Source organism: Bubalus kerabau, chromosome 8 (genome assembly GCF_029407905.1).
Source record: "Bubalus kerabau isolate K-KA32 ecotype Philippines breed swamp buffalo chromosome 8, PCC_UOA_SB_1v2, whole genome shotgun sequence".
NCBI classification, from domain to species: Eukaryota; Metazoa; Chordata; class Mammalia; order Artiodactyla; family Bovidae; genus Bubalus; species Bubalus kerabau.
This window is the reverse complement of record NC_073631.1, coordinates 49,845,937-49,858,834: the sequence shown is the minus strand read 5'-3', so window position 1 is coordinate 49,858,834 and position 12,898 is coordinate 49,845,937. Positions and strand designations below refer to the sequence as shown.

The window sequence follows — 12,898 nt, the reverse complement described above, 5'->3', positions numbered from 1 at the left end:
CTGGATCCCAGAGCCTCAGGAAGCTCCCTGAGAATCTGTGCCTTTTCTCCTCGGGCACAGAACTAACGTCATGCTTGATTTGTGATTGAAGATGTTGTGACTTTTCTCCTCTGGCTGATTGATCCTATTTTCCATTACATTAAAATAGCTTTCTGTAATCCTCTCCATGGTGGATTTTTTTCTTCCTGGACCTCTGTGCTCAGAAGGCTGCCAGCTTTCAGCACCAGCCCATCTGAGGAGTTGCCAGGTGTGTATGACTGGTTGTAGAAGCCTGGATTTGGTGGAAGCACAAACACCTCTTTAAGTTTTCTGAGAGCGAAGGTCCTTTCTGTCCCTCACTAATACTGGTACATGAGTGGCGGTTCCAGCTGGAGTGACTCTGGCTCTCCTGTTTGCCCCCCTTTCACAGGGGAATGCCTTGGGATATCTGTCAACAGCTTCCTGCAGCCTGGCTGTCCCAGTGGCCTGAGTGCTTTGGACACTGACTCCTGGGGGCATTAAGCAATTCCTGCCACTGCCCTCTGGCTATGCCAAGTGGACGCATCTCATAACAGAGCCAAATGGCACGTTTACCTCAGAGCTGTGGCGGCATCATCTGGGTGGTGGTTGTAATCATTGGAGGGCGTATGCAGGACTCCATAGCCTTGAAAAATGGCCTCAGGGAAAAAAAATGTCACCATCTCTCTGCCAGTTACAGATAAACCATGACCAGAGCCAATTCTCCTTTGCGCTCAGAGCCGCTGACAAGTGCCACAGGATCCAGGGGGGTCTCATCATAGACCCTCTGAATAGGAGTCAACTCAGCACTGCTATGGGACTCACCGAGATCCCCAAGCACTGGGATGGCCTCATGTTCCTGGCCACAGTCTCACAGATTCTGAGTCGGTCCCTCTTCTTCATTCCCAAATCTTCAAGCAGAATATTGATGGAACCCCACCCCCAGATCGGAGCAGGGGCTGGCATGTCTGGGGTGAGAGTCTTCTTGACCCTACGCCCCTAATTTGTAGCAATACCTAAATAGCTGAGACCTGCCTTGGGGGCAGTCTCATGGAGGCCTCTGTCTGTGTCTCTTCAAATGTCACGGTTCCTGCGTTCACGAGGCGCTGCTGGTAGGCGGCTTCACAGACTCGAGGTCCACAACACGCCATCTAAGAAATCACCCAGGTCACTGTGCTGGGAAGGGTGGAGCATCTCTGTGGTGGATGTGCCTGGCCCTACCCAGTTGATTTTTAAATTAATCTCCAAAAAGTGATGGAAAGCCTAATGGGAAGTGCTGCTTGCATCATTGTTCTGGTTTTAGCAGGGCTGTGAAAGCCCCTGGTGTGCATGGCTTGACTCCCACAGACAGCTAAGGACCCCGGCCGCATCCTGTCGAGCTCTTGGTCTTGTTTTCCTCAAGATGGAATGAAAGCCTCTGGGCCCATGAATCTCAAGAAACAAGATGGCAGACATGGGTGTGCCTCAGAGCAGCCTCTTTTGAAGTCTACAGTCTATTCAGATTTCAGAGAGAAAGCTGAATTCAAGGAGCGCTTCGATTCATACTTCCACTTTGCTCCTGCCACATGAACAGAACTGTGCTGAAGGAGGGAGACACGGGGCTGTGTGCGAAGCATAGTCCTTGTCCTCATGCAGTTCACAGTGCAGCCCCTGAGAACCAGCTGATGTTTTTCGCTATTGTCTAAGTTCTTTTTTTCTTCTTTTCATTTAGTTTTGTAAAGCCATATCTCACCCTTGTCACTCAAAAATGTAGCCTTCAAAACCATCAAACAGGCTGAGACTGAGTTAAGTCCACCTCAGAGCCCCACAGTGCTCAAAGCTAGAATGCTTTCTAAGATAGGAGGAGAGATGATAGAGATAAAAACATGGAGATGGTAGACAGATAGAGGTAGATATGATAGACAGGTATGACACAGAGGTAGGTGAGATGAGAGACAGGGATAGGACAACTATGGTAGATCAAGATAGATGATTATTTCAACTTCATTTTTACTTTATATTGAGGTATAGTTGATTTGCAATGTTGTGTTAGCTTCAGGTGTACAGCAGAGTGGTTCAGTTATATGTATATTAATTCTTTTTCAGATTCTTTTCTCACATGGGTTATTACAGAATATTGAGTAGAGTTCCCTGTGCTGTACAGTAGGTTCTTGATGATTGATAGACGTGATAGATGCTATCGTCTGTATAGATACCATCTCTGTGAGTAGGTGGGTAGTAAGATAGTCAGCCTTCACTAACTCCTCTTAAAAATAAACCACTCAGATTTTATACTCTATTTACCTCTTCCAGGGATTTCCCTTGTAACGTGGGTGTGGCATCCTCCCGCATTCATCTCCTGACACACTCCCTGATAGACCAGCCATCATCACTGAGGAGCTGGAAGGAACCTAAGGGATGAGTTAGTCCATCCTGCAGACTCAGCTTGCCACAACAAGGAAGTGGACCATCCTATTCTAAAAGACAGGAAAGGAAGTGTTTTCATTGATTTCCCTTGACCCATTTAAGTTGTTCTTAACAGCATTGTTCTAGTCAATCTGGAAATTCTCTTTGACCATAACATGTCTTAAAAGGAACAGCATCACTTCCTCATCCTCAAACCCACTGTTTCTTCCCTGAAATATGGTACCTACCTCCCCGTCACTCAGATCTCTCTTGGGTAGGGGTGGGAAGAGGGAAGACCTTACAGAGTGTGGCCGGAGACCCTACCTGGACCCTGGAGAGGCCCTGGGTTGGAGGTGGAAGGAGTCACCTCTAAATCCTCTGGAAACCAGCTTTACACGCTCAAGCTGTTAACGTTCTCTGGTGAGGGAGGCCCAGGAGAGGAAAAGCCTATTCCACAGGAACAAAGCAAGGCCTGCTGAAGAAGTCTTGAGGAAAAAAGCCCAGGGAGGCCTCCTGATTTTATGAAAACAAATATCTTAACTGTAGTTCTCAAGTGGACAATAACATGGGCATAAAGATTTAAGTGAGCATTTAAGCTTGTAAGTGACTCAGGCAGGAGAACCTGGGAGGGAAGGGAGCCTGTGGTGACATGTGGCCTTTCCAGAGCATCGTACGCCCCTCCACTTGTCTGGTCTTTTAAGTGTAACTAGGCAGGAAAGCCCAGGGAGGGACTAGAATTTTCCCCAATGTGTTGATGCTTCTCTTCTCTCTCTAATTGAATTGTAGTGAACTAAACAGTCTTTGGGGCTTCCCAGGTGGTGCTAGTGGTAAAGAACCTGCCTGCCAGAGCAGGAGACATAAGAGATACAGGTTTGATCCCTGGGTCAGGAAGATCCCCTGGAGGAGGGCACAGCAACCCACTCCAGTATTCATGCCTGGAGGAGAATGTCTCCCATGGACAGAGGAGCCTGGCAGGCCACAGCCTATATAGGGTCACAAAGAGTTGGACATGACTGAAGTGACTTGGCTCACCCGTAAGCAATCTTTACTTCCAGGTCCTTGTTGAACATGCTGTACCCATCCTGTCCCTGATACAGAACTTCTCCCTGGCCAGACCAGGGCATGGGGGCTGACTTCGTGAGGGACTAATGGGGGTGTCCTCTCCATGCAGCTTATCTGTAAGCCCAAGCACCCCTTGCTATAAGAAGTGCTTTAGCCAGGTTACTGTTTCAGGACTCAGCATCCCACCAAAATGGTTACATGTTCCTCATCTGTCTTTTGGACCAGAGGTGGGGCGGTCAGGCCAGAAGCCAGCAGCCTGCCAGGCTGAAACAACAGACAAGTTTGCTGGACAGGGAGGAACCTAGGTGTCCTGCAGCTGCTCAAGAGAGAGAACTAGGGCTGACTTGCCATCCCTGGGAACGTTTTTAGGGGCCGCGATTGTCGGCATTGAAGCCTAAGCCAGGAGTAGGCCCAGGGGAGCCCTTTGTGCTGTGGTTCTCTTGGCCACCAGCGTCTTCACTGCCCAGCAGCCACTCAGATCCTCTACCAGGCTGGGCTTAGATGACTCCTTGTGCCTTGGGCTGAGCCTGGCTGCTGCGCTGATCCAGACCTGAAACGGGGAGGGCGGGAGGAGTCTGGAGCTTTGAGGCCCTGTATTACCTACTTTCCTGATTTCCCCAGGGTGAGGGAGCACCCCTATGCCTATCCCAAACTCTGTCTTTGAGGGGGCCATCGCTGTGGGTGGGGTGGGGAGTAGCCGTGGTTTGTTGGAGAAGGAAGGAGCCAGCCTTCATGAGCCTAGGATGGTGGGGACAGGTATCAGCCACTCTACACAACGTAGAGGATGCGATGGTTGGATGACATCATCGACTCAGTGAGCAAACTCCGGGAGGTAGTGAGGGACAGAGGAGGCTGGTGGGGTGCAGTCCACGGAGTCGTGAAGAGTGGGGCATGGCTTAGCAACCAAACAACAACACAAGAGTGGCCACCCTGCACATGCCTCCTTCTTAGCTTCAGTACTTGTCTTCAAAAGAGCTCCAAGAATGAACAAAGAGATGTAACTGTTAACCTCATAATCTTAGTTAGCAGCATGGATATTAGGACAACTTATTGTCATTTACAACTTGCCCCTTTGACAGAAGAGAAAATGAAGGAATATGGGAAGTAAATCAACTTCTTGGGAACGTCAGTCTTGTTAGCTTATTAATGTTTATTAAGTGGCCACCATGCATCAGACTGTTTGGCTAAGGACATTTTTAAGTCATGATTTCTGTAAGAAGATCCCAATCTGGTGAGAAGGGTGTAATCCAGTGACTCCAGTACAGCCTTAAGAAAACTCTGGTCATATTGCTGAGGGCCGGGACGAAGGGGTGGAGGAGACTCTGCCTCCCCTCCAGGCACATCAAAGGAGTCTTCCCCAAGGAGTGGATGGGTGAGTTGGAGACTCTACATCCTTACTTTGTGCCAGCCTCTTCACAAACATGTCATTTTACCCCTGATGAGAAAAGCTTAGAGGGGGTTATCGAGCCAAACAGCAGGGTCAGGATTTGAACACAAGGCTGCCTGACTCCATAGCCCTGCTCTCAGGCACCACATTTGAGCAGGCTCACCTCTCGTGGTTTTCGTTCTCAAGTCTGGGTTCTGATCACCTCCCAGGTCCAGCCTCATACTGTCTCCCTTCCTTCGTTTTGCTTCAGGGTATGAGTGGGAGCTGAAGGGGAGCCTGGGGGAGGGGCTGGTCTGGGGGATTCCCCCCAGCTCCGGGACCCTGTGCAGCCTGCTGACCTTGATACCCCATGAGAGCCTGCCTGTAAAGGCCCTCCTCCTGCGGAGGGAGGGATGGGCTGTCTTTCATGGCCATGTGGGCTGGCTGGGGTTTGCCGGGTGGGGCGGGTGAGAGAAGCAGGAGCAGGGGTGGAATTTGGGGCTGGGATTGGGAGGGATCAGTTCAGGCAGCAGAGTGGGGAGCTTCTGCCTGCTGTGGGGCCCGCTCCTGGCTCAGCCTTGCCAGGATGTGCCTTGTGGCCCAGCCTCAGTGAGAAGAGACTGGGGCTTTTGAGTCCTTGGTTTGTAAGAGAAGGCCCTGTGCCTGCCACCTGCACCCCCCTCCTCGGTGCTGAAAGCTGGCCGGCACTGCGCACTGCTTGCTTTTCTAGCCCTCCTGTTTCAGTTTCCCTTTCCAGATTTCATTGTTTTTGAAGCCTTCAGTCAGGCCATGAGTTTTCAGAAATCTGAAAAATGGAAAGTGAATGCATTTTTTGTTGTTGTTGAATTTTCCTCAAGGGAAGTTCAATACTCTGCTGGGGGAGTGGCAGGTGTCAGGTCAGAGGTCACTGCTTTGAAGGCCCCCAAATTATTTTGTTCTGTGACTTTAAGGAGAGTTTGGAGTTGGGGGACACACAGAATCGCGCAGCCATGAGAGCAAAGGAGAAAAGTTCCCCCCGCCTCACACTTTCTATTTGACACAAGTGATTAAAATGCAGCTGAAAAGTCTACTAGCAGAGAGAAAAGACACATTAATAAAAACTGGATAATGAGCATATTAAGATTAGTGGGAGAAAGGAAGGCATTTAGGACCAGCTTCTCCCACCATGAAAGGTGCTTCCCCTGAGTGGCATCTCTGTCTAAATGTGAATCCACTTGGAGCAGCCATGTGTGTCCTTGACCCACAGTTGCTGTTCTTCCCGGTAATCTCCCCTGTCCTGAGTTTATGTAATTGGAAGCCCACAAATCAAAACCACTGCCAGCCGAGTTCATCTTTTTGGTAGCTTTCCAAGGGAGTCCAGTGGCACTGGCTGTCCAGCCATCATCACAGCGTCGTCACATCCATAGTTCCCACCACAGTCTGTGGATCCATTCCATTACCCACCACGGGCAGAGGCTCACACTTACCTTCCTGCAAAAGATTCAGTGTGGTGAAATCACATACTCTGTTTTTTCCATTATGTTGTGTTTTTTTTTTTTTTTTTCATTATGTTGTGTTTTTTTAGAGTCAGTTCAAAAGGGAAACTCAATTTTAAAAGTATATGAAACTATTGTTATACTAGAGTCATATGCTACCTTGACATTTTCATGATTTCTATAGCAACCGGGGTGGTTTCAGAACCCTGAAAAAGACTTTGGGGGAAACCTGAGGCCATTTTCTGGGGCTTTTTTTTTTCTTCAAGAAATTAAAATTCAATATTGTCTACTTTTCTGTCTTCCTTTTCCCTACTGTGGGATCTTCTGAGCGAGTGCAGGCATCACTGCTGAAGCTGCCCACCCCCCAGCCCCCGGCCTTCAAAGGCAGTCTGCTTCTAGCTGCTTCTGCGTGCAGCCTTTGCTTAACTTGGCCTTCCCACTTGCAAAAGGAAGGAATCCCTCTTTCTTAAGTGTTTTATCTTTTGAACTCTCACCAGTGGTTGCTTGGGTCTTGAGCTTTGGAAGGTTCCAGGGGCAAATTCAAAAGTGCACAGAATCTAGTGTGATCCTGCAGCCACAAAACCAGTTGTCTTCCCATCATAGAAACAAATCCTGTACAAATAGCTAATTGGACATGTCACCCTGCCTCTTCCTTTACTTCAGCCATTTTCACTAAGTGAATATTGGGTATAAAGGAAAATTTATACACAATTTTGCTTGTCTGAAGTGTTTCCTCAGAAGGCCATTTATAAAATGCTGCTGCTCCTCCTATTCTGCCAATTTCTTTCTTTCTTTTTTTAAATTTATTTGTTTATTTATTTGGCTGTACCAGGTCTTTGTTGCGACATGCAGGATCTTTAGTTGTGGCATGCAAACTCTTAGTGGCTGTGTGTGGGATCTAATTCTCTGACCAGGGATGTAACTTGGGCCTCCTGCATTGGGAGCACGGAGTCTTAGGCACTGGACCACCAGGCAAGTCCTGCCAATTTCTTTTTCAGTATCGACTTAAGAAATGGGTCATTAACTACACCAGGAAATCAGTTACTTTTCTACCTTTGTAGCAACTGTTCTGGTGTCCTAAGCTGTGTCTCTTCTTCCTAACGAGCCGGGCTTTGTCCCTTCCATCCCTCCTCTGCCATCTGGGAGTGGGAGGGGGCAGAAGGTGAGGAGTGGGTGGTTGTTTGGGGGTGGTGAAGCTGTGAGGGCCAGAAAAGACCTGTGGGGAACCTAAGTGCTGTCGGGAGGCAGACCCAGGGTGCCAGGAAGTTGGTAACATGATTGCCATTGTCAGTCGACTTCCACAGATGAGAGTTCCACCAGAAGTTAAGGAAGAGAAAAAGTAAAGGACTGCTTGCTATAAGTGAAAGTGAAAGTTGCTCAGTTGTGTCCAACTCTTTGCGACCCCATGGACTAGGACCTGCCAGGTTCCTCTGTCCATGGAATTCTCCAGGCAAGAATACTGGAGTGGGTAGCCATTCCCTTCTCCAGGGGATCTTCCTAGCCCAGAGGTCGAACCCAGGTCTCCCACATAGCAGGCGGATTCTTTACCGTCTCAGCCACCAGGGAAGCCACTGAGAATAACCTGTGTGTGATCCATATATAAGTGGCATTAATTTGATAGTCTGAGCCTAATCTGTGAATAAGCTCCAGGAATAACCCTTAAAGAGTAAGCATTATATTGTCAGACATTGAAAAGAACTTAATTCTCCACTCCCTCATCACCACTTCCCCATCCCCAGTGCCCTTATCACCACCAGAGCTGAACAAGTTGTAGCCTTTTTGTGCTCATTTGATACAGAAAATGATCAGTATGTTTACCTGTCTCTGTTGTGCATATGTTTTGGGGCTAATGATCAATACCATTATCATAAGTTTATATTAACATATTAATTTCCTCTCAAGTTCACAGAAGCCTTTCAGCATCCGATGTGGTAGATGACAAATATAAACTTCTCCATTTTGATAACTAGGGAAATTGATCCAGGGAAGAGTGATGCCAGAGTAGATGCTAGTCAGTGGTGTGCTGGTGAGTGTTTTCACAGCCAGCTCTCCAAGAGAAGCAGCCCTGGTTTATAATGGATGCTGATTCCCATGGTGTAAATACTCCCACCTTGGCTGACTCAGGCCACAGACATGCCTCACTGAATGCAGACTCGGGAAGAAATACAATACAGCTCCTGTGAGCTGCAGCGTATACCTGGCACTAATGATTCAGTTCATGGCCTCAGACTCCCAGATAAGCACTGAGGACCATCTCTGACCTCTGTAAACCCCCAGTTATCTCTCAGGTTCAGCTCAACCCCTAACTCACTGGATTGCCTTGAAGAGTGATTTTCAGACTTTGAGTTGTGACCCATTAAAGGATTATGAAATTAATTTCAAGAGTTCGGCATGTTTTTTTAATGAAATAGAATAGAATAAAATAAAAAGAAATGAGTAGACCAGGACATATGGGAGTGTGATATATGTGTTTGATAGATGATGGATGGATGGACAGATAAAACAGGTATGTATATGTGTAGGGGGTCTCCCAGGTGGCACTGGTGGTAAAGAACCCACCTGCCAATGCAGGAGAACTAAGAGTCGCCAGTTCGATCCCTGGGTCAAGAAGATCCCCTGAAGGAGGAAATGTCAACCCACTCCAGTATTCTTGCCTGGAAAGTCCCATGGACAGAGAAGCCTGGCGGGCTACAGTCCATGGGGTTGCAAAGAGTCAGACACGACTAAAGTAACTTAGCACAGCACATATGTGTATAATGGGTTGGGGTGAAAAACCAAAAAATACTTACCTAGAATCAAGAGTATACCTGTTTCCCCACCTGCAAAATGAAGCTATGGATCTTGCTCTCACCCTTCCGATGATCAGACAGGAGGATAAGTAAGATCACTTCTATGACAGTGCCATGGTGGTGCTATCTGATGTATCTGATCAACAGTTAATTCGTTGGTAGGGACAAAATGGAACAAAACAGACAGGCATGGATTTGTGGTAGGGAAATAATTGAACATGGGGGAATAACTGAACACTGTGATGGGCAAAGTCCCATCATCTTTGTGCATGTTTTCTTGGGGCCTGACCACTGCCTAGAGAGAGCCCTGCTAGTGGCTTGCAACCCTCGTCTGTCCACACATGTGTGTGATGGTGCCGTGCACATAGAGGGAATTGTACAGGTCAGAGGAACCTTGCAGTTTCCCCAGGAGGTCAGCTGTGAATGGTCCTGAAGAAGGGTCAAAGAATGTGCTGCCTGGAGCAAAGATTCTCCCACTGGAAGGAGAAGGAATTAGTTTTGAAAGATAGGGGAGAAGACCTTGAGTAAAGCTTTCTCTACACTCTTTCCCAAATCCCTGGAGGAAGAAAATAAAAGGCCAGGAAAATTTTATAAGCCTTCACAGCAACTCCATGAGGCAAGAAACGCAAGCCCCATCTTATGGATGAGGAAACAGTTGCTCAGAAAGGTTGGGCACCTTCCCTGAGGTTACACAGCAAAGGGCACTGTGCTCAAAATCCCTCCTTCTGACCCCAGGCCTGTGCAGATGCCAAAGGTTCCTCAGAGCCTGTTGGTCCTCTATGCAACCCTTCCATCCATCAAACTGTTTCCTTCATTTTTAAAATGGGATCTTGCTCTTATGAAAGACCTTTGGCTAAGATGGGAACATGGACTCTAGAGCAGGGGTCTCATCCTGCTTTACAGATCACTCATGGGATCTCTTAGCTTTGTTTCCTTGCCTGGAAAGTGGAATGATGGCAACTTTGTGGGTTAATTATGAGGATTACCTAAGATAATGTTATCAGATAGCGAAGTCTAGAAGGATGTATCTTAACATGCTAACAGTGGTTATCCCGAGGCGGTGTCATTACAGGTGGTTTCACTTTTACCTTTTTTTCCCCATCTTTGTTCAGTGGTACGCTGGTAAATGTTTAACAATGTGGCTTGCTGAAGAAAAGAAAAAACCTAATGTGTAGTTCCCCTTTCCATGGTGTAAATACTCCATGAGGTCTGATTTCAAGCTACCTCCTTGATCTCACGGAACACGTTGGGAGACTTGCACAGTTGGCTCTCAAAAGCTGGTACAAGCCCACATCAACACACCACCATTTTTAACTGTGTACTGAAAGTTCTGTTTGGGTGGTAAATTGAGAGGGAGAGTTATTAATTAATAGTATATCCAACATGATGCCAGGCATAGTGATTTCCAGTGCTCCCTGGCCTTCCTCCCTCATCCCCAAGCAGACGACACACTGGCCAAAATGGCATGGCCCCTGGAAGTGGTGGTCTTCTGAGAAGCCACAGGCTTTATCTTGCTCCCCTCTGGCAGGCTCTCAGAACCCAGGAAGCCTGTTGAGGAGATTCTGAGGTCCGATCACTAAGGAATACGCAAGCAGGCCAGCAGGTCCTCTGTTTCCACGGGAGACATACTCTAAGCAGACACAATTGAAACTGCCCTGCAGGGAACCAAGAACAGCCCCAGTGACGCGAAGGGCCCAGGGTAGGACACCCTCAGCATGGCCAGGCTTTGCCCAGCCTGACATTTACCTTCAACTCTCGACCCAGAGGTGTGGGAGAGTGGCGGGGGAGCGGGGGCTCCACAGCTTCCCGAAGGAATGCTGAAGCGGGACAGCAGCCAGGGGCCTGACGGGCCTTGGACAGGTCATCGGGGCCCATGACAAAGGTCAAGAGCCATGTTCCCCACCCCCTGCCTCTCAGCCTCCCTTACTGCACTCAGTTTCTGGCACAGAGTAGGTGCTCAGGCAAGTTTGCGAATGCTTTTTTTGTTTTTTAAATTAATGCATTTCTTTCATTCCCTTATAGCCTGATCTATTGCAGAAAGACTGTAAGGCAACCCAGGAAATGCTGTTGAATAAATAAATGTTTTAGCCCTTGCCAGCTCCTGGTTTCACATGTTCCTGGATAGAAAATGTGACTAAATCTAAATGAGATGCAAAGTGTTAATAAAGGCTGCCAGTGGTTTTTTTAAAATTTCTTCTGGCTTTTCTGTATTTTTCAAATGTATCTTCAAAACACACGTATCACTTTTGTTATTTTTTAAAAAAGAATATATATTATAAAAATATTCTGTAAGTTGAAAGTAAAGCAAGAGTGCTGTCAGCAGTGTGGGACTGGGAGTGTCCTCTATGTGCTGGGAGGCTCTGAAGCTAGGGTACCGGATGCTGTGTGGGCCCCGCCTGGGCCTCTGTCACAGCTGGGTTCTCTCTCAGCCTCTCTTGTCACAGGCCTCCGCCTACCAGGCACTGACTAATAACGCTCCCCTCTGGTAACGTCTTAGTCAGAGTGGAAACAGAGGTAAGTCCTAGAGAGGAAATGACCAGCCGTGCCTGGAACCACAGATGCTGCAGAGATTCAGTGCGCCTGTGCCCCAGCCTGGCCTGCATCCCGCCATGGGAGCATGGGGTCCTCACACCAGTGAGGGCCCATCTCACCCTTCCCATCCAGCCTCCCCTGGAGCAGGAGTCTTGGCTCTTGGCCATGTGACCAGTGTGTCAATTCCATTTCCTTCTAAGTATCCGGGCTGCACTGGAAGCATGTGTTGGGTTATAAATGAGCCGTCCTGACATCAAGAGGAACTCAGCTTCTCTGTGGCCTCCCCCTGCAGCTAGTAGAACCATGGTGTGTCTGATGGTTTTCGGTAAAAACACAGGTTGCGTCTAGAAAATGAGGGCATGGGGGGTGGGGGGAGAGGAAACTCAGATGTGTGAGGCAAAGCACTTTCATGAAGGCTGTGTCTTTTATTTCCACCTGTCCACCCTGCACTCAGTGGTCCTGGAGCCGGTCAGGTAAGGAGAGGCAGGCAGAGTGCCCTTCAGGGCTCTATCTCCACCCAGCGGCCCATGAGGAGGCTCTGACCACTGGTTTCCTCAAAACTGATCTCCCTACCTCCCACCCCATCTTTACTGAGATGTGCTTCATGTATCATACAATTTACCCATTTAAAGCATACAATTCAGTGGTTTGTAATATATTCACAGCTTTGTGCAACCATCACCACTATCAATCTGGCAATGTTTGTATCATCTGCAAAAGAAGCTTGTAAACCTTTAGCAGTTCTCCAGTTCCCTCCAGGACTCCCAGGCCAAGGCAAGCACTAATCTCCTCTCTCTGTCTGTGGCTTTGCCTCTTCTGGACAGTTCATATAAAGAGGATCATATAATATGTGGCCTTTTGTGACTGGCTCCTTTCACTTAGCATATGTTTTTAAGGTTCATCCATATTTGTAGTGGGGTTTCCCAGGTGGTTCAGTGGGTAAAGAATCAGCCTGCCAATGCAAAAGACACCGGAGATGTGAATTTGATCTCTGGTTGGGAAGATCCCCTGGAGGAGGGCATGGCAACCCACTCCAGTATTCTTGCCTGGAGAATCCCGTGGACAGAGCAGCCTGGTAGGCTCAGTCCATAGAGTCGCAGAGAGTGGGACAGTACTGACGTAATTGAATATGAAGAAGGCAATGGCACCCCACTCCAGTACTCCTGCCTGGAAAATCCCATGGATGGAGGAGCCTGGAGGGCTGCAGTCCATGGGGTTGCTGAGGGTCGGACATGACTGAGTGACTTCCCTTTCACTTTTCACTTTCATGCACTGGAGAAGGAAATGGCAAC

General features: G+C 48.2%; 1 protein-coding gene across 7 annotated transcripts in view; it reads left to right on the top strand.

The window, feature by feature from the left end:
- The window catches only part of ATXN7L1 (ataxin 7 like 1), a 252,662-nt gene that overhangs the window by 79,620 nt on the left and 160,144 nt on the right, over positions 1–12,898 (top strand). For 3 of the 7 annotated variants that reach the window (XM_055590215.1, XM_055590213.1, XM_055590212.1), the window contains exon 3: positions 149–247. The exons of the other annotated variants lie outside the window; for them this stretch is intronic. In XM_055590215.1, the coding sequence (XP_055446190.1) occupies positions 149–247 (99 nt within the window). The remainder of the gene's footprint in view (positions 1–148; positions 248–12,898) is intronic. 7 annotated transcript variants of the gene reach the window in all.